Source organism: Populus trichocarpa, chromosome 10 (genome assembly GCF_000002775.5).
Source record: "Populus trichocarpa isolate Nisqually-1 chromosome 10, P.trichocarpa_v4.1, whole genome shotgun sequence".
Lineage (NCBI taxonomy): Eukaryota > Viridiplantae > Streptophyta > Magnoliopsida > Malpighiales > Salicaceae > Populus > Populus trichocarpa.
The window spans coordinates 9,083,918-9,104,751 of record NC_037294.2 but is presented as its reverse complement, the minus strand read 5'-3'; the positions used below and the strand labels follow the sequence as shown (position 1 = coordinate 9,104,751).

At 34.2% G+C, this 20,834-nt stretch overlaps 3 protein-coding genes across 8 annotated transcripts; all 3 read left to right on the top strand.

The window, feature by feature from the left end:
• The first annotated feature begins 6,290 nt into the window (after window positions 1-6,290).
• LOC7460016 (probable glutathione S-transferase) lies at window positions 6,291-15,649 on the top strand. Of its 2 annotated transcripts, XR_008060220.1 has the most exons (3): window positions 6,291-6,641; window positions 6,774-7,191; window positions 15,485-15,649. XR_008060220.1 is itself a non-coding variant. In XM_002314491.4 (2 exons), exons 1-2 carry the CDS (start codon window positions 6,330-6,332, stop codon window positions 7,131-7,133), a joined length of 672 nt encoding a protein of 223 aa, XP_002314527.3. In that variant the 5' UTR covers window positions 6,291-6,329; the 3' UTR covers window positions 7,134-7,349. The 2 variants fall into 2 exon arrangements, 1 of the variants encoding a protein (XP_002314527.3); XM_002314491.4 differs by lacking the exon at window positions 15,485-15,649 and having other exon boundaries at window positions 6,774-7,349.
• On the top strand, window positions 10,228-20,831 carry LOC18102811 (uncharacterized). 5 transcript variants are annotated; one of them, XM_052456087.1, is made up of 5 exons: window positions 10,233-10,545; window positions 16,863-17,017; window positions 19,511-19,615; window positions 19,779-19,835; window positions 20,361-20,831. In XM_052456087.1, the coding sequence occupies exons 1-5, from the start codon at window positions 10,470-10,472 to the stop codon at window positions 20,688-20,690; spliced, it is 723 nt and encodes a 240-aa protein (XP_052312047.1). In that variant the 5' UTR covers window positions 10,233-10,469; the 3' UTR covers window positions 20,691-20,831. The 5 variants fall into 5 exon arrangements, with proteins under 5 accessions (XP_024465329.1, XP_024465327.1, XP_052312047.1 ...); XM_024609559.2 differs by lacking the exon at window positions 16,863-17,017 and having other exon boundaries at window positions 10,230-10,700; XM_024609558.2 differs by lacking the exon at window positions 10,233-10,545 and having other exon boundaries at window positions 16,486-17,017.
• LOC7477018 (probable glutathione S-transferase) lies at window positions 14,574-15,649 on the top strand. Its single transcript, XM_002314493.4, has 2 exons — window positions 14,574-14,930; window positions 15,067-15,649. Exons 1-2 carry the CDS (start codon window positions 14,619-14,621, stop codon window positions 15,424-15,426), a joined length of 672 nt encoding a protein of 223 aa, XP_002314529.1. The 5' UTR covers window positions 14,574-14,618; the 3' UTR covers window positions 15,427-15,649.
• Window positions 20,832-20,834: the final 3 nt, after the last annotated feature.

Here is a 20,834-nt window from a genome sequence, read left to right as displayed (position 1 = left end):
AATAATTCCTCCTGTGCTTGAGGAACAAGCTTCTATTTTTCTGTTAGAATTAGTTAACCACGATTACATGCAAATATATCGTGAGTTTGTTATTTCATTCTTATCTCAGTGTAAGGCTATTTATAAGCTATGAACAACAACTTAATAAATATACTTTTTATCTATCCTTTGTTGAATTCTAACATTTGGTATCAGAGCATTACAAAGCCTGACTACAGTCTTCATTATAGGGATAGAATATAAACACAGAGAGGAGGGAAACATGGTTAGGGTGAGAAAAGTGAGGAAAATATAGTGAAAGAGAGGATCACAGTAAGAGTTTGATATCAAAGATCACAGTTAGAGTTTGATATCAATGACAACAGAGAATAGTTTTGTACAACCTGCTATTCCACGATTTGATGGTCACTACGACCATTGGAGTATGCTAATGGAAAACTTTCTGCGTTCCAAAGAATATTGGAACCTAATAGAGGTGGGAATTACTGCTGCAACAGAAGACAATGATCTCGGGGAGAAGGCCATTGAAGATCTAAGATTGAAAGATCTAAAGGCCAAGAATTATCTGTTTCAAGCTATTGATCGTTCAATACTAGAAACCATTTTGAAAAAGGATACTGCAAAGGACATATGGGATTCTTTGAAGCATAAGTATCAAGGCACAACACGTGTAAAACGTGCTCAACTGCAAGCACTCCGCAAAGAATTTGAAGTGTTGCACATGAAAACTGGAGAATCAATTGATGATTACTTTGGCAGAACTCTCATCATTGCTAACAAAATGAGAATTCATGGGGAGAAAATGGATGATGTGGTCATTATTGAAAAAATTCTGAGATCTATGACATCCAAATATGATTATGTTGTATGTTCTATTGAAGAATCAAATGATCTTGATACTTTGTCCATAGATGAACTCCAAAGCAGTCTTCTGGTACACGAACAAAGAATCAGCCGGCATGTGGTAGAAGAACAAGCCCTTCAAATCAGTCATGGACCTCAACAAGGAGGCAGAAGTGGAGGCAGAAACGTTTATCGTGGACGAGGAAGAGGAAGAGGTAGATTTGAGTTTGACAAATCTGCCATAGAGTGCTATCACTGTCATGATTTCGGGCATTTTCAATGGGAATGTTCCAAAAGAGCAAAAGAACATACAGCTAAGTATATAGAAACAAAAGAAGAAATGTTACTGATGGCTCTTGTAGATTCCAAAGAGACTGAATCTGAGCACATTTGGTTTCTTGACTCTGGTTGTAGTAATCATATGTGTGGGGAGAAAAACATATTTTGTGAGTTGGATAGTAACTTCAGAGAATCTGTGAAGCTTGGAAACAACTCAAGGCTTGCAGTACAAGGCAAGGGCAATATTCGACTGGAAGTAAAAGGCATTATGTTTATAATCACAGATGTGTTTTATGTACCAGATCTGAAGAACAACTTATTGAGCATCGGTCAGTTGCAGGAAAAAGGAATGGCAGTATTTATTCAACATGGAAAATGCAAAATCTTTCACTCTGAGAAAGGTTTAATAATTGAAACTGGGATAACACACAACAGGATGTTTACAATCATTGCTCATTGCTCACCAAAGGAGCAACAATGCTTCTCCTCATTAACTACAGATCAAGCAAATCTTTGGCATTATCGGTATGGGCACCTCAGTTGGAATGGACTCCGAATACTTCAACAGAAGAGCATGGTGAAAGGGCTACCTCAGTTTAAAGGGTCTCAAAAGGTGTGTGAAGATTGTTTAGTAGGAAGATAGCACCGTGATCCATTTCCCAGCAGAAGCACATGGAGAGCTTCTAATATCCTTCAACTGATACATGCAGACATATGTGGGCCAATCCATCCAAGTTCAAATAACAAGAAAAGGTATTTACTTACCTTTATTGATGATTTGAGCAGAAAAATTTGGGTTTATTTTCTAACTGCAAAGTCAGAGGCATTTGATAACTTCAAACTTTATAAAGCGAGAGTAGAGAAGGAAACAGGGACATTCATCCGAAGTTTCAGAACAGACCGTGGGCGAGAATTTACATCACAGGAGTTCACAAATTTCTGTGATGAAAATGGCATCCATAGACAATTGACAGCTGCTTATACTCCTCAACAAAACGGAGTTGCAGAAAGGAAAAATCGTACTATTATGAATATGGTGCGAAGTATGTTGCATGCAAAACAAATCCCAAAGACATTCTGGCCTGAAGCTGTAAATTGGACTGTGCATGTGCTGAATAGATGTCCAACTTTTGCCGTGAAGAACAGAACACCTGAAGAGGCATGGAGTGGAATTAAACCATCAGTAGATCATTTTCGAATTTTTGGTTGTGTTTCTCATGTGCATGTACCAGACAGTAAACGAATGAAGCTTGATGCAAAGAGCTTAAAATGCGTCTTGCTTGGAGTAAGTGAAGAATCTAAGGCGTATAGATTGTTTAATCCTATTTCTAACAAAATCATTGTCAGTCGGGATGTTGTGTTTGAAGAAGATCAACAATGGTGCTGGGATGATACTCACAAACAAAATATATTGACTGATCTTGAGTGGGAAGCTAATGAAGTGGGAGAACAACCTGAAGATAAGAATTGTACAGAAGGTTTTGGAGCTGATGCAGAGCCTAGAGAAATTATTAATAGCACAAAAGAGCCTGAACTTAATGCCGAACAACCTGGAGATGCAGAACAACCTGAAGATGTTGATGAAAGCCATAATGCAGAACAACCTGGAGATGCAGATGAAAGCCATACTTCAAATAGCAACATTTTGTCCTCACATGGACGAACTAGAAGGCCACCAGTCTGGATGCAGGACTATGCATCTGGTCAATATTTTTCTGATGAAGAAACTGCAAACATGACACTTTTAGCTTTGTTAAGTGACAGTGACCCTATGACGTTTGAAGAGGCAGTAAAGTCAGAAAAATGGAGGCAAGCTATGGATCAAGAAATGCAAGCCATAGAAAGGAATGATACATGGGAACTCACTGTGTTGCCATCAGGAAGCAAAACTATAGGAGTGAAGTGGGTGTTTAAAACAAAGGTCAATGAAAATGGGGAAGTAGACAAATACAAGGCAAGGTTAGTTGCTAAAGGATACTGCCAGCAATATGGAATTGATTATGCTGAGGTATTCGCACCAGTGGCTCGTTTGGACACCATCTGAATTGTTATTTCTCTTGCTGCACAAAACAGTTGGGTGATTTATCAACTTGACGTCAAGTCAGCTTTCATACATGGGGAAATTAATGAAGAAGTCTTTGTTGATCAGCCACCAGGTTATGAACAGAAAGGAAACGAATCCAAGGTCTATCGACTCAAGAAGGCTTTATATGGACTCAAACAGGCTCCCCGAGCCTGGTACAGTCGAATTGAAGCATATTTCATCAAAGAAGGCTTCATCAAATGCCCATATGAGCACACTTTATTCATCAGAACTGTTGATGGAGGTAAAATTTTAATTGTGTGTCTTTACGTTGATGATCTCATTTTTACCGGTAATGATCCCATGTTGTTCGAACAACTTAAGACTTCCATGATGACTGAATTCAACATGACAGACCTTGGTAGAATGAGATTTTTTCTAGGTATTGAAGTATTACAGAGAACAGATGGTATCTTCATCAGTCAACGTAAATATGCTCAAGAGCTTCTACAGAGGTTCAAAATGAATCAATGCAATTCAGTCCACAATCCAGCAGTTCCTGGTTTTAAACTCACAAAAGATGAAGAAGGCATTACAGTTGACAGTACATTCTACAAACAAATAGTGGGAAGTCTCATGTATCTCACGGCTACACGTCCAGATTTAATGTTTATTGTCAGTTTAATTAGCAGATACATAGAAAGACCCACTGAATCTCACTTGCAAGCAGCAAAACGAGTTTTAAGGTATGTCAAAGGCACGACCAGCTTTGGAATATTTTACAAGAAGGGAGGAAGTGCAGAGTTTTTTGGATACACTGACAGTGATTTTGCTGGTGATCAAGATGACAGAAAAAACACCTCAGGTTATGTTTTTCTTTTGAGCTCTGGAGCCATTTCCTGGTCTTCTAAAAAACAACCTGTTGTCTCCCTATCCACCACTGAAGCTGAGTTTATAGCAGCAGCATCCAGTGCATGCCAAGTCGTGTGGATAAGCAGAATTCTGAAAAGCCTCCAACAAACACAAAGCTCTCCAACGAAGGTGTATTGTGACAATATTTCAGCAATCAAACTCTCAAAGAATCCTGTAATGCATGGGCGCAGTAAACACATAGATATCAGATTTCATTTTCTCCGAGAACTTGTCAATGATGGATTAGTTGAATTAATTACGTGTTCTACACAGGAGCAAGTTGTTGATATATTAACAAAACCATTGAAGCTTGACGTCTTTCTGAAGATGCGAAGGCTACTGGGTATGTGTGAATCTCCAAATATAAACTGATAAAACTCAGTTTAAGGGAGGATGATAAACTGTTGAAGATTTCCAAGTTGTTTCCTTGTTTTTAGGATCAGTTTCAGTTATGTTGAATAATTCCTCTCCTGTGCTTGAGGAACAAGCTTCTATTTTTCTGTTAGAATCAGTTAACCACGATTACATGCAAATATATCGTGAGTTTGTTATTTCATTCTTATCTCAGTGTAAGGCTATTTATAAGCCATGAACAGCAACTTAATAAATATACTTTTTATCTATCCTTTGTTGAATTCTAACATGTCCACAATCTTGACTTACAGAAACGTCTTTGCAACTCTTTCTTTTTCTTTCCTTTTTTTTTTTTTGTTTTGAAAGATGAAGAAGATATGATAATTAATCAACCAGCAAAAGCTGATTACTCCAACAATGTCCCAAGTTTGACGTTGTCGTGTTTTTTTACAGTCATATCCACGGCAAAGGTGATTTCTCATTCATTAAAGAAAGAAAGAAGAAAGAAAAGCTCCTTCCCTTGTCACTATTTTATAATTTTTTTAGGGCCGGGCAACGTTTTTCCCCTGTTTTATAATAGAATAGTGAGAATTGAATATGTTATCTTTTGATTATCTTATCCTATTAAATAAATAATTCAGTTTAAAATTTTAAATTATTAAATATACTAGATATAATTTATATTATTTTTAAATATCAAGCCTATCTCTCCATCTTTCATGTAAATTAATCTGTTTGTTTTTGCATTTCAAAAATATTTTTGAAAAAATTTGAATTTCTTTTTTACTTCAAATTAATATATTATTTTTATGTATTTAGATTATTTTGATGCGCTGATATTAAAAATTATTTTTAAAAAATAAAAAAAATATTATCTTAATATATTTATGAGTGAAAAAACATTTTAAAAAGCAACTATAATCGCACCCCAAATAAATATGAGTCAAAAGAAAATTGTTTATTCTTTTGTCACTCTAATAGAATTTTACAATAATTTAACTGTTTATTGAATTTAAATTATCAAATTCAAATTGAATTATAGAATTTAATACATGATAAAAATGTAAACAATTTAACTCTAAAACATCCTAATGCCTCAAGATAAGATGTGCTATACGAAAACCAAACGATCACAAATTAATGCTACACATATACAAAGAAGAGTTTATCTTACTTCGGCACAATCAAATAATGTTTATGTAAACCAATCAGTTTACCTGTCTGGGCTATCAAGAGGGAAAAGTAATTAGAGCCTGTTTAATCTTATTATTATTTTTTAAAATATTTTTTTATTTAAAATAATATTTTTTATTTTTAAAATTTATTTTTAATATCAATATATTAAAAAAATAAAAATAAAAGAATATCTTAGCATTGATACCATCATGCATGACGGCTATCATGTAGCAACATCCAGAAGATGATGTATAGTCAACATCGAGTATGTTCCGGGAAATTGAAACTTTCGTAGAACAAGCGACACATCACTATTCACTACTGGACATGGTTTTAATTAAAATTTTATTTCTTATCTTCGTAGTTTTGTCTCTTTGCACACATAATTAAAAAGAATAAAGAGAGAAAGAGGAAAATCCAAACTTTTTTCCCCAGAAAAAATATAATTAAACTTAAAACATGATTAAACTTGAGCATAAAGAAAAGAGAAGAGAAGTAGAATATATTTAATTTAATTAGATCATGTTCTAGCATCTTCAATCTCTGATTTTGGCGAATTAGTAGATTATATAAATACATTTGTTTATGAATATGATCACGTAAGCAAATACATCAACATGAAATAGAAAAACTCCTTCACAGGCAAAGTTGAATTGCTGCCCAAGCCAGACTCTTCCATTGAATTAACACTATAAAGGTTTGTGGAAGGTAGCGATGAAGAATCACCACAAACCTCTCAATCATGGCTGAAGGAGTGAAGCTGTTTGGAGCATTGCTCAGCCCATTTGTTTACCGAGTGATATGGACTCTAAAATTAAAGGCTATACCATACGAGTTTATAGAAGAAGATCTCCCCAATAAAAGTCCGCTGCTTCTCAAGTATAACCCTGTTCACAAGAAGATCCCGGTCCTTCTCCATGGCGATAAGCCAGTTTGCGAGTCCATGATCATTGTCGAATACATCGATGAGATGTGGCCCCAAAATCCATTGCTGCCAAATGACCCCTACGAGAGAGCTCTGGCTCGTTTCTGGGTCAAATTTGCCGAAGATAAGGTACAGCGTGCAGACATTATTATACATTTCATGATTCATAAAATACTATAAAACTGGACTTGTTAAGCTTAATTTTCTATGGTACTCCATTTAGTTTCCAGTGATTAATGTCATGGTTGATTCTGGCTTCAGGGTACATCAGTGTGGAGACTGTTTCGTGTTAAAGAGGAAGAGCTTGAGATGACAAGGAAGGAAACCCTGGAAATGTTGCAGAACGTTGAAGAACACGGGTTAGGGGAGAAGAAATTTTTTGGTGGAGACAGTGTAGGGATGGCAGATATAGCCTTTGGTTCTGTTGTTTATTGGTTGGAAGTCGTTGAAGAAGTACTAGGGGGAGGAGTAATATTTGAAGCCCACAAGTTTCCTCGCCTGCATGCCTGGATGAAAAACTTCAAGCAAGCCCCTATAATTAAAGAAAACCTTCCAGATAGGGACTGGTTGGTTACCTTCTTTAAGCGTCGCAGAGAAGCAATGTTGGCTGCATCTGCCTGATCGCACCGGTGATACAGATAATAACGGGATCTGTGGTGTGTTTTTCAGTGTTCAGGACCTCTTGTTTCGTGTCTTGTCTGTCTCTTTATTGCATTCGTGTCGTCTTTCAGCTGTTCGCTGTGATAGGCCTAGGCCCGTCTTTGAGTCCCGTGTAATCGTTATGTTACTTTCCGTGATTGAAGGAAGGAATAAAGGAATTGAAGAACTCGTTAACCTGGTGTTCGGTAGTTGGAAAGTATTTTAAAAAAAATTTAAATTTTTTTTATTTTAAATTAATATGTTTTTAATATTTTTCAAATAAAATTTTAATATATTTTAAAATAAATAATACTTTAACTGTTAATACACTCTTGAATAACATTATTAAAAACTATTTAATTTAATTAACCAAGATCATAAAACACTAATTCCAGCGACGTTTTGATAAAATAATAATCACGAGGGATTGGAAGTTGGCATATGCTCCAAAATCTATTTTTTGTTGGTTTTTAAATGGATTCAAATTTCACCAACGTTTTGATAAAATAAAATTATTGGGTTTTTAGTTAAATCAAACAAATAATTTACTTGGCAAACCAAGTTGACATTGCTTGATGTTTAATATCTTAATTATCATATCAAATTTAGATTAAACTTGATTAAGTCAGTGTTTCATAAAAATATAATTATTTTATTTTAATAAAAATATTTTATCCAAATTAATTTTATAACTCAACAGCCTCGAACCAATTTCAAATTAAATTTAAAAATTATTTGGCATTGTGATAATTTTTGTTTTTTGCTTAGAAAAAACCATTTTGATAATCAAATAGCTTTTACCTTTTATATTGGATATTATATATAATTGTGTTTAAAATTTTGATTTTATAAATGTTAAAATAACTTGTTTTTTATTCATTAAAATCTACTTTTTTTATTGTACATATAAAAATTCATTTCATAACAATTTTAATCAGACACATAATTTTTTTAAATTTATTTTTTTAAAATCATAACTAAAAATATTTTCTTAGAATCTATTATTGTAAAACATAATCGTAAAGGCTACTATTGGTATACACTTTAAGGCATAATAGAGCATAAAAAGAAAATTCAATTTGCCACGTCATTTTGATAAGGGTAAGAGAATTGGAGGTGAATTTGTCACAGTTTGTTGATTGAATTTGAAGGGGCTTGATTGAAAAATATCAAGGACGCGATGGGTTAGAGAGAGCAGAGGAATATGACCTAGCAGCGACTGCATAAGTGGCATTTCATAACCTTAAGGGATTTTTATTTTAAAAAATTTCCACGTTAAATTAAAAGTATTTTTAAAAGATTTGATAAAATAATATATTTTTATCTTATCTTGCTATAGAATAACCATATTTAAATATATTGCACTTTTAAACATCCAGTTAGTTGACCAATCAGATATAGTTATATAACTGATAGATCATTTCACACAAAAACTATAAATTTAAGGATTTTTTTTTAATATGTTTTATAAGTAAAAATATATATTTTTATCCAACTTGTAAATTAAAAAACACTTTTCAATTAAAATCGTAAATAGTTATTGCTCGCATGGTAGTTTTCACTGATGATTCCGAATAGTTAAATGTGAATATATTATAATTAGATGATGATATATTCTAGATAAATTATGTATATAACTTATTAGATATATGAGGCGGTATAGTAATTCCAAATCATAATGATGACTCAAAAGAATCTTAACTTTTGTTTTAACCATTGAGTTATTCTTAAATTTTTACAAGAGTTTGCAAAGATTTTTTTTTTAGAATAGCATATTTTAACCATTAGATATTTAGATTTTAAAAATCTTATTCCAAAAGTCTAATTTTAATAATATTATAATTTTTTTAATATTAATTAAAAATTTATTGTGATTCCCCACTATAATATATAATAGGCATTGAAAACTATGATATTTAAAATATTTAATTAAATATCATATTTTCCAATCATAGCATACAAAAATATACTATTTCACTGGAAAAGAAAAATATTATTTTTATATCATTTCCTTTTTTATTTGCATTTTTCATGTTAATTACCGAATTTATCCACCCTTAACTAAGGCCATGTTTGTTTCCCGGAATTTACTTTCCGAGAAATCACTTTCCAAACTTTCCTGTGTTTGTTTGCCATTAGGAAAGTTGGTCAACGGAAAACACTTTCCGGTCAACGGAAAACATTTTCCAGTCAACAGAAACACTTTCCGGTCAACGGAAAACACTTTCCCGTCAAATAAAAATTTGGTTTGGTTTCCAGGAAAGTGTTTTCCCTTTTGGCTGTGTTTGTTTTTCGGAAAGTGGTTTTCTGGAAATCACTTTCCAAACTTTTCTATGTTTGTTTGCCATTAGAAAAGTTGGTCAACGGAAAACACTTTTCAGTTAAAGGAAAATTTGGCTTGGTTTTCAGGAAAGTTTTTTCCTTGAAAATTTGGGCGGAAAACACTTTCCGGAAGTTGTGAAAAAATTAAAAATATCATTATTTGCTGATTATATCAAATTTGATCCTCAAACTTTTGATTGCTATATATAATTTGTTTTGAATATTTATTTTTCAATTCCATCTCTTAAAATTTAATTTTTATATTAATTTTGGTTCTTATTTTTATAATTGCTATTTGCTTTTTCCTTATCATTTTTTATTGAAATTTTTTATCTATCAAATTTGGTCCTCATTCTTTTGATTGTTACTTATTTTATTTGAAATAATTTATGAAATGTTAATTATTATTATTTTAATTTTTTCACCTTTTATTTTTTTTTAATTTTTTAGATTTGATCTCTATTATTTTGATTATTATTTATTTTATTTGAGATAATTTATGAAATTATATATTTTTTTTAATTTCATTCTCATTCAACTTTTTAATTTGTAAGATTTGTTCCTCATTATTTTAATAAACTTGAGAAAAATAAAACATTAATAAGTTATTTTCCAGCTCATTTTCCATAACATAATCAAATACTGGAAAGTATTTTCCAACTTATTTTTCATTACACTACCAAACATCAGAAAATACTTTCCTGAAATTCACTTTCCAAAAAAAAACTACTTTCTAGTAAACAAACGGTTGAAAACTAAATCCGCACTCGTAAGACTTCCAAAGACGATCCCCTCTACTCTAGTTACACTGTATTTGGACAGAATCCCAATCTCACAAAACGACAACAGAGTAAAGAAAAAGGCCAAAGGAAAGAAACGTTAAAAGATGCAAAGCCAAACTTGATTCACATTCCTTCTTTCTTCACTTCTCTGTCTCACTCCTCTTCAATGGCACAGACCAACAAGCGAGAATTATAGGAGAACCAGAGCAAGGACATGGAAGAGGGCTTAGCTTTAGTAGTGGAGAGGAAAGGAAAGAAAAGGAAAAGAAAGAAGATGAGGGAGGATCGAGGTCGTCCCTTTTGTCAAGACCCTTTGGATGGGCTTGGTAGGGACTTGATGTTGAGGGTTTTAAACAACTTTGACGCACGCAGCTTGGCACTATGTCTCGTCGTTTCTCGTACCTGGAACCGTGTTGCTTCTAGTGATCTTCTTTGGACCTCCAAGGTCAGTTTTTTTATTCCCTTTTCTTTTTTAATTGATGTTTGTTATGATACCGGATGATGGGATTGGTTATGATTTAATTACCTAAGGGATTTTGGTGTTTTGGCTATGTCTTTGATTAATTATTTTTTGGGTGTTTGCTTGCTTTTGATCCTTTTGCAGGGAATTGTTTTGTTTTTACTTTTTAATTTTGATTCTAAAGGATGGATGCTAAACCAACAAGTCAATAGTTTATGCTAAAAAACAAAAGATTAATGTTTTATTTAAGTTATTTTCATATTCATTCAGTGGAAAAAGAATTTGTGGTTTGATCAAGGTTAATAGAGCTGGATGTTATGCAGTTATTATCCTATAATTAAATAATTTCCAAACATATATTGACGAAGTTCGAAAGACTTCACACGGACCTTTCCATGGCTGCTTAATGGGATTGGAAAAAAAAATGTGCTTGGGTTAATAATCCATTTTCTCCTGTGAAACAAGTCCTTCATAGGACCCTCCAATGCCTAAGCATAATTTATAGAAGAAGGGAAATGAAAATGTAGGAGAATGTGCTGTGTTCTATATGTGTGGATATATAATGTTATGCAGTTCTCTTTTATACCTGTTGGTCATTGGTATTAATATACCTGGCATCACTTGTATTTTCTGTATTTTCATTATAGCATCACTTGTATTTTCTGTATTTTCATTATAGCATCACTTGTATTTTCTGTATTTTCATTATAGGTTGTAGGTTCGCACACCTACTTGTAGGAATCAAAGAATATTTAATTCACCGTGAATATCTGCACGAACAACTTGTTAGGACAAGTTGTTCATGCCATCATGTTAACTTGTGAGACAAGGCTTTTAGGTAGGCATTGTATTGACAATTTAGAGAGTTCAAGTGGGCATCGTATTCATAACCTTGTAAGAAGAAAATTCAAGTGTGACTGATAACTTGTAAAATAGAGAATTCAAAGTGGTGAGTATATTGGGCATGTGTCATGTCCAATTTGAAATTTGCTCAATATGAAAAGAGCCAATGTGTTTGTCGTCAGTTTGGGTTGGCCACCTTTTCCCTCTCTTTCTCTTTTCTTCTTCTCCCTCACTTTTTGAGGCGAGTTCGGTTGGGTTAGGGTTTTTTTTCCCAGTTGAGCCAAATTTATTTTCCCCTTTCCTCTCCCTTACCGGGCTTAGTTGGATCGGGTTAGGTGTTGAATTGAAGAGTTATTAAATGATCAGGGACTGAAATGGAAGAAGGGGTAGAACATTGTTTAGCACGTCATACATGCTCGATGTCGTTTTCAAGCTGCATGCCTGGATGCTTTCGGCCTCCAATGGTGGTCTTCCATGGTATCGTTAGTTTGTCTTGGCGAGGGAAGTGTTCCTAGCGGGTGTGTCAACGACAAGTTACTAGTGTAGCTCTGGCAGCCTATTGTCCCCCCCCCTCTTTTTTCTTCTCTCTTCTTTCCTAGCCGGTTGGGCTGTTATTACGTCTAGTTGGGCATTTTTCTTTCTTTCTTCCCTCTTCTTTTCTCTTCTGTCGCACAACTCTCTTTGTTTTTATATTTCAAAAGCGCTTATAAAAAAAATTAATTTTTTTTTATTTTTTTTCTTACTTCAAATTAATATTTTTTTTATGTTTTTAGATCATTTTGATGCGCTGGTGTCAAAAATAATTTTAAAAAAATAAAAAAAAATATTATCTTGATATATTTCTAAGTGAAAAACACTTTAAAAAACAACCGCAACCACACAACAGCGGGTGCCGTTTGGTAATGCGGCTGTACCGGAGGTTCAAATAAACCATAGTTTCTATGTGTTTGGTTATGCAAAAATAAAAAGAAAAAAAGATTTTATTTTGGTGGGACCCAGAGTAATTGTGGCTGCACCTGTGGCTGATAAAAAATTGGAAAACTATGCTTTCCAACAGCAGCTAACCTCATTTTTCAAAATCCGGCTCAATTATTCATCTTTTGTGTTTGGAATTGCAAATTCTATATGTTGTAGCTTGTCTTTCCCAAACATTACATAGAGCATGTAAAAGATGACTTCCTGGAGCTTTTCCCTGACATGATTGTGTATGACCCAGCCGAAGACTTGTTTGAAGATCGAGATAGTGAAGATGACTAGGGGCGGAGCGATCCAGCTCCACGATCTGCTTCACAAGGAATGGTGCCTTTCCTCTCTCAAACTTTAATCATCTGCAACAGCTGGAAGAGGTGGATGCCTATACATGATCAAGAGTTGTAGGTGAATTAATCATGGCAGATAACTCATTCAAGTTTCTTTACAAAAGTGAACGGTGGAGCACTGTTTCGGCCGGACCGGTCCGGTACAAACCTAAATGTATTGAATCGGGTCCGACCCAGTAAAATAAAAAAAATCCATTTTTTTTATTTTTAATTGTGTTTTATTGAAAAAAAACTACTGTTTAACATTATGCAATGACACTACATAAATTAGAAGGATATCGCATAATGACGTAGCATTTACAGAATTTGATTGCAATTTCAATTTTGTTCCTGATAATATTTTACCTGATGTTGTTGCATGCTCAATAAACCATGGAAACTGTAGTCCTTATCGAATGAATTTCGTACATTATGGAATTGTAGAAAGTTTAATGGAACAATAAAAAATATTTTATATAAATTATTATTTATTTCATGATGTAATAGCAGTATTTAAATATACAATATTTAAATTAAAAACCATCAATATTAATATATATCTTTTTTAATTATTTTATAACCTCAATTTGAAAAGTATTTTTAACCAAATACATTAAACTATTTTTTAATCAACTTCAATTTTAATCACAGTTTTAATCAAACATATATAAATATCAAACCAACTAAAAGTACTTTTTATAAAACAATTTTTTTCAAATCACAACAGCTACCACAATACCAAACACACATTGATTTTCTCAAAAGGCAGTTGTTTGTTCTTTTGTCTCTCAAATAGAATTCTACAATAATTTAACTGTTTATTGAATTTAAATTATCAAATTCAAATTGAATTATAGAATTTAATACATGATAAAAATGTAAACAATTTAACTCTAAAACATCCTAATGCCTCATGATAAGATGTGCTATACGAAAACCAAACGATCACAAATTAATGCTACACATATACAAAGAAGAGTTTATCTTATTTCGGCACAATCAAATATTGTTTATGTAAACCAATCAGTTTGCCTGTCTTGGCTATCAAGACTCAGGAGGCATGGCAATGTAATTATAGCCTGTTTAATATTATAATAAGGATTATTTTTTAAAATATTTTTTATTTTAAAATATATTAAAATAATATTTTTTATTTTTTAAAATTTATTTTTAATATCAATATATTAAAAAAATAAAAAAAAAAATATCTTAGCATTATACCATCATGCATGACGGCTATCATGCAGCAACATCCAGAAGATGATGTATAGTCAACATCGACAACATCGAGTATGTTCCGGGAAATTGAAACTTTCGTAGAACAAGCGACACATCACTATTCACTACCGGACATGGTTTTAATTAATATTTTATTTCTTATCTTCGTGGTTTTGTCTCTTTGCACACATAATTAAAAAGAATAAAGAGAGAAAGAGGAAAATCCAAACTTTTTTCCCCAGAAAAAATATAATTAAACTTAAAACATGATTAAACTTGAGCATAAAGAAAAGAGAAGAGAAATAGAATATATTTAATTTAATTAGATCATGTTCTAGCATCTTCAATCTCTGATCTTGGCGAATAGATTATATAAATACAGTTGTTTATGAATATGATCACGTAAGCAAATACATCAATATGGACTAGAAAACTCCTTCAAAGGCAAAGTTGAATTGCTGCCCAAGCGAGACTCTTCCGTTGAATTAACACTATAAAGGAGCGTGGAAGGTAACGATGAAGAATCACCACAAACCTCTCAGTCATGGCGGAAAGAGTGAAGCTGCTTGGAGCATTGCCCAGCCCATTTGTTTACCGAGTGATATGGGCACTAAAATTAAAGGCTATTCCATACGAGTTTATCGAAGAAGATCTCACCAATAAAAGTCCGCTGCTTCTCAAGTATAACCCTGTTCACAAGAAGATCCCAGTGCTTCTCCATGGCGATAAGCCAGTTTGCGAGTCCATGATCATTGTCGAATACATCGATGAGATGTGGCCCCAAAATCCATTGCTGCCAAATGACCCCTACGAGAGAGCTCTGGCTCGTTTCTGGGTCAAATTTGCCGAAGATAAGGTACAGCTTGCAGACATTATTGTACATTTCATGATTCATACAATACTATAAATTAAACTGGACTTGTTAAGCTTAATTTTCTTTGGCACTCCATTTAGTTTCCAGTGATTAATGTCATGGTTGATTCTGGCTTCAGGGTACATCAGTGTGGAGACTGTTTCGTGCTAAAGGGGAAGAGCTTGAGAATACAAGGAAGGAAACCCTGGAAATGTTGCACAACGTAGAAGAACACGCGTTAGGGGAGAAGAAATTTTTTGGTGGAGACAGTATTGGGATAGCAGATATAGCCTTTGGTTCTGTTATTTATTGGTTGGGACTCATTGAAGAAGTAGTAGGGGAAGGAGTAATATTTGAAGCCCACAAGTTTCCTCGCCTGCATGCCTGGATGAAAAACTTCAAGCAAGCCCCTATAATTAAAGAAAACCTTCCAGATAGGGGCTGGTCGGTTACCTTCTTTAAGCGTCGCAGAGAAGCAATATTGGCTGCATCTGCCTGATCGCAGCGGCGATACAGATAATAACGGTAACTGTGGTGCGTTTTTCAGTGTTCAGGACCTCTTGTTTCGTGTCTAGTCTGTCTCTTTATTGCATTCGTGTCGTCTTTCAGCTGTTCGTTGTGATAGGCCTAGGCCCGTCTTCGAGCCCCGTGTACTCGTTTTGTTACCTTCCATGAGTGAAGGAAGTAATAAAGGAATAAAAGAACTCGTTAACCTGCCTCTATTTCTTAGACTAGAGATTGACAAATGTTTAATTTAATTAACCAAGATCATAAAACAATAATTCCAGCGACGTTTTGATAGAATAATAATCACGAGGGATTGGAAGTTGGCATATGCTCCAATATCTATTTTTTGTTGGTTTTTAAATGGATTCAACTTTCACCAACGTTTTGATAAAATAAAATTATTGGGTTTTTAGTTAAATCAAACAAATAATTTACTTGGCAAACCTAGTTGACATTGCTTGATGTTTAATATTTCAATTGTCCGATCAAATTTAGATTAATCAAGTTAATGTTTTATAAAAATGAAATTATTTTATTTTAATAAAATTATTTTATCCAAATTAATTTTATAACACAACAGCCTTGAACCAATTTCAAATTAAATATTAAATTTGAAACTATTTATTATTGTGGATTTACGCTTAACTACAAAGAAAAAATCATCTTATTAATTAAATAGCTTTTGCTTTTTATATTAGATATTATGTATAATTGTGTTTTAAATTTTCATTTTATAAAAATTAAAATAACTTGGTTGCAATGGAGTCGTTTTTTTAACTGATTTTCTAGAGATTTTTTTTTTAAAATAGCATGGAGTCGCTTCTTTAACTGTTGAATATTTAGATTTTAAAAATTTTATTTAGGAATTCTAATTTTAACAATTTTATAATTTTTTTTAATATTAATTAAAAATTTATTGTAATTCCCAACTATAATATATAATAAATATCGTGTTTAAAAACTATAATATTTAAAATATTTAATTAAATATCATAATTTTTAATCATAACATACAAAATATACTATTTCACTGAAAAAAATATTTATTTCATTTCCTTTTTTATTAGCATTTTTCATGTTAATTACCGAATTTATCCACCCTTAACTAAAACTAAATCCGCACTCGTAAGACTTCCAAAGATGATCTCCTCTACTCTAGTTACACTGTATTCAGACAGAATCCCAATCTCACAAAACGACAACAGAGTAAAGAAAAAGGCCGAAGGAAAGAAACGTTAAAAAATGCAAAGCCAAACTTGATTCACATTCCTTCTTTCTTCACTTCTCTGTCTCACTCCTCTTCAATGGCACAGACCAACGAGCGAGAATTATAGGAGAACCAGAGCAAGGACATGGAAGAGGGTTTAGCTTTAGTAGTGGAGAGGAAAGGAAAGAAAAGGAAAAGAAAGAAGATGAGGGAGGATCGAGGTCGTCCCTTTTGTCAAGACCCTTTGGATGTGCTTGGTAGGGACTTGATGTTGAGGGTTTTGAACAACCTTGACGCACGCAGCTTGGCACTATGTCTCGTCGTTTCTCGTACCTGGAACCGTGTTGCTTCTAGTGATCTTCTCTGGACCTCCAAGGTCAGTTTTTTTATTCCCTGTTCTTTTTTAATTGATGTTTGTTATGATATCGAATGATGGGATTGGTTATGATTTAATTACCTAAGGGATTTTGGTGTTTTGGCTATGTCTTTGATTAATTAATTTTTGGGGGTTTGCTTGCTTTTGATCCTTTTGCAGGGAATTGTTTTGTTTTTACTTTTTAATTTTGATTCTAAAGGATGGATGCTAAACCAACAAGTCAATAGTTTATGCTAAAAAACAAAAGATTAATGTGTTATTTAAGTTATTTTCATATTCATTCAGTGGAAAAAGAATTAGTGGTTTGATCAAGGTTAATAGAGCTGGATATTATGCAGTTATTATCCTATAATTAAATAATTTGCAAACGTATATTGACGAAGTTCGAAAAACTTCACACGGACCTTTCCACGGCTGCTTAATGGGATTGGAAAAAAAAATGTGCTTGGGTTAATAATCCATTTTCTCCTGTGAAACAAGTCCTTCATAGGACCCTCCAATGCCTAAGCATAATTTATAGAAGAAGGGAAATGAAAATGTAGGAGAATGTGTTGTGTTCTATATGTGTGGATATATAATGTTACGCAGTTCTCTTTTATACCTTTTGGTCATTGGTATTAATATACCTGGCATCACTTGTACTTCCTGTAATTTCATTATAGCATCACTTGTATTTTCTGTATTTTCATTATAGGTTGTAGGTTCGCACATCTACTTGTAGGAATCAAAGAATATTTAATTCACCGTGAATGTCTGCACAAACAACTTGTTAGGACAAGTTGTTCATGCCATCATGTTAACCTATGAGACAAGGCTTTTAGGTAGGCATTGTATTCAAATTTAGAGAGTTCAAGTGGGCATCGTATTGACAATTTAGAGAGTTCAAGTGGGCATCGTTTTAATAACCTTGTAAGAAGAAAATTCAAGTGTGACTGATAACTTGTAAAACAAAGAATTCAAAGTGGTGAATATATTGGGCGTGCCTTGAACCTTGTGTCATGTCCAATTTGAAATTTGCTCAATATGAAAAGAGCCAATGTGTTTGTCGCTAGTTTGGGTTGGCCACCTTTTCCCTCTCTTTCTCTCTTCTTTTTTCTTCTTCTCCCTCACTTTTTGAGGCGAGTTCGGTTAGGTTAGGGTTTTTTTTTGCCTGGTTGAGCCAAATTTTTTTTCCCCTTTCCTCTCCCTTACCGGGCTTAGTTGGATCGGGTTAGGTGTTGAATTGAAGAGTTATTAAATGATCAGGGACTGAAATGGAAGAAGGGGTAGAACATTGTTTAGCACGTCATACATGCTCGATGTTGTTTTCAAGCTGCATGCCTGGATGCTTTCGGCCTCCAATGGTGGTCTTCCATGGTATCGTTAGTTTGTCTTGGCGAGGGAAGTGTTCCTAGCGGGTGTGTCAACGGCAAGTTACTAGTGTAGCTCTGGCAGCCTAATGTCCCCCCCCCCTTTTTTCTTCTCTCTTCTTTCCTAGCCGGTTGGGCTGTTATTACGTCTAGTTGGGCCTTTTTCTTTCTTTCTTCCCTCTTCTTTCCTTCTCTTCTCTCTTTTCTCCTTCTATCTTCTGCCTTTTTCTTTCTTTCTTCCCTCTTCTTTCCTTCTCTTCTCTCTTTTCTCCTTCTATCTTCTCCTCTCTTTTTGAGCTCGATTGGGTGTTTTTCCTTCTCCCCTTTTTTCATATTCTTCTTCTCTTCCTCTCTTTTCTTTCCTTCCCAATCGGGCTCGGTTGGCCTGAATTTTTATCTCTCTTCTTTTTCTATTCTTCTTTTTTTTCTCTCTCTTCATGGGCCCGGTTGGGCTTTTTTATTTTGACCCCATCATGTATGAAGATGCATTTATCTCTCCTAATGTGGAACATATGTTGGAAATATCAAGCATACGAATGTTGTTTTCAACCTTTGAGCCTTGTAGCTAAGAAATCTCTTCGGTGTTTTGAGCTTGTCGCTGTGGGATTAGGCATGTGCTATGAATGTATCTTGCTTGAGATGGGTGTTAAAAGAATTCAAGTTATTTTTGAACTAGAATTACGATCTATCTCTCTAGTTTGTACATAAGTAACAAGAATGCTGCTCTTAAAGGCACCTAACTACGATGAGCCAAAAATAGAATATTTAAAGGACATCCTAGAGCAGAGTGGTAGATAGAGAGAATGTTTAAGGTAAGGTAAGATGAAACGAATATAGTGTTACAGAATGAAGTCATTGACAATGGAAGGAGACCTTGAGGTCAGCGCCTTGTTGCAGGTTTGAGGTTGCTACCATGTGCAATTAAATTTTGATGGGTTCCAGTGCTTTTCACCAATCCCGAGAAGTGAATGTTATGAGTGCTCTTTCCTTTCTGAGCAAATAATTTTATTGTGCAATCATGAAGCTTCCATTCTTGTTCTATGGTCAATGTTACTTTACGTGTTCATGAGAACAGCTGCTGTGGTATTAATTTAGGATAATTTTGCATTATAAAATTTGACTCTACTTTTGCTGTCCGTTTTAGTGTGAGGAATTGTGGTGTGGGAAGGCACACATACCGCGCTTGTCTCTTGTCCGGGGAATTTCTAAGTTGGATGCTTATTCACTATCTGTTATGGATGGCAAACGCGTGAGTATCGTGTAACCTGTGCCCCTATTCCCAGATCTCTGTCTCCTTTTCCAATTCATACAGTCCTCATTAATTCAGAAACGTGTGCATACGTGTGTTTTACTTGCGAATGTGCTGGGGGAGCCCCAACCAAAGTGATTATTTTGTTTGTTGTTTATGTCAGAATCGTATCATGAGGGATGATCTATGTGATCACGTTTGGGAGTTTCACTTTACCAAGGTATGCTTCTTCTATGTAGATTGCAGTCTCATATTTGGTAGAGTCAAACCCATGCGGTGCAGTGATGATTCAACAATGTGAAGTTTGCTGGAAGTGTTCGATAGTTTTACAAAGCCAAAGCTCTTTTGTATTTTGTTTCATTGTTTGATCACAATTCCTGCATGCCACAAGTACTTGCATGCAAAGCAGCCTTAAAATTCATTCCAGTACTAAGGGAAGGTCATGATTAATCCTTGGTCCTTTTACACGTCTATTTCTTAACCTGCTTTATCTCGTTTGCCCTATTAGTGAAAGCACTTGGTAAGTCAGAAGCCCGATCTTTGGTGGATTCTCCTATGATTCCTATAATTTCTGTGTTGTGAATGACATCTAAACTAATAATTCTCATAACGGACAATCATCAACCTTTTTTTTTCCTTACAACCCGTGGAACATTGTTTTGAAAGTTTAGCTCATAGCTTGCTTGAGTCTTGTTACCATTCTTTCTTGCGAAGCTCATTTAGTTTGACAAATATCAATCCTCAGGCAGCTCCAGAATACTGGCGCAATCTTGATCCCTACTGGAAAGGCAATGGCCCTCCCATGCACCGGTACTTTCATCCAGATGGAAGCCAAACTGCAGATCCTGGTGACAAGGTCTGGGGTGGTCATGAAAGCTGCTATTCCATCGTGACTAGTATTATTGGCGAAGGAAAGATCAGGGAGCACTATGTTCGGATAAACCGGTGGCGTCCTCTTGCTGTGTCCAGGAAACAGGACTGGAGCTGGGAAATGACCAACAACCTTTTCTGTTACTCAAGTATTCCAGATGCCTACAAGGAAGGTGGAACGGGACCACTCTTTTTGGTTATGTAAATATTTCTCCTCTTTAACATGTATAATTGTTGTTTTTAGTTTCCTCTATCCAGCACGCTGTTTAAAACAGTAGCTGAAATGACAACTTTTGTGTACAGATTTATGTGAATAATACAGTATACCCAGTCATGCTTTAAGGCATTT

Coding starts and splice junctions, on each gene's coding strand:
- LOC18102811 (XM_024609559.2), top strand. CDS start 10,470: ATGGAAGAGGGCTTAGCTTTAGTAGTGGAGAGGAAAGGAAAGAAAAGG. Junction 19,616..19,778: donor CTGTTATGGATGGCAAACGC/GTGAGTATCGTG, acceptor TGTTTATGTCAG/AATCGTATCATGAGGGATGA. Junction 19,836..20,360: donor GGGAGTTTCACTTTACCAAG/GTATGCTTCTTC, acceptor ATCAATCCTCAG/GCAGCTCCAGAATACTGGCG.
- LOC7477018 (XM_002314493.4), top strand. CDS start 14,619: ATGGCGGAAAGAGTGAAGCTGCTTGGAGCATTGCCCAGCCCATTTGTT. Junction 14,931..15,066: donor TCAAATTTGCCGAAGATAAG/GTACAGCTTGCA, acceptor TTCTGGCTTCAG/GGTACATCAGTGTGGAGACT.
- LOC7460016 (XM_002314491.4), top strand. CDS start 6,330: ATGGCTGAAGGAGTGAAGCTGTTTGGAGCATTGCTCAGCCCATTTGTT. Junction 6,642..6,773: donor TCAAATTTGCCGAAGATAAG/GTACAGCGTGCA, acceptor TTCTGGCTTCAG/GGTACATCAGTGTGGAGACT.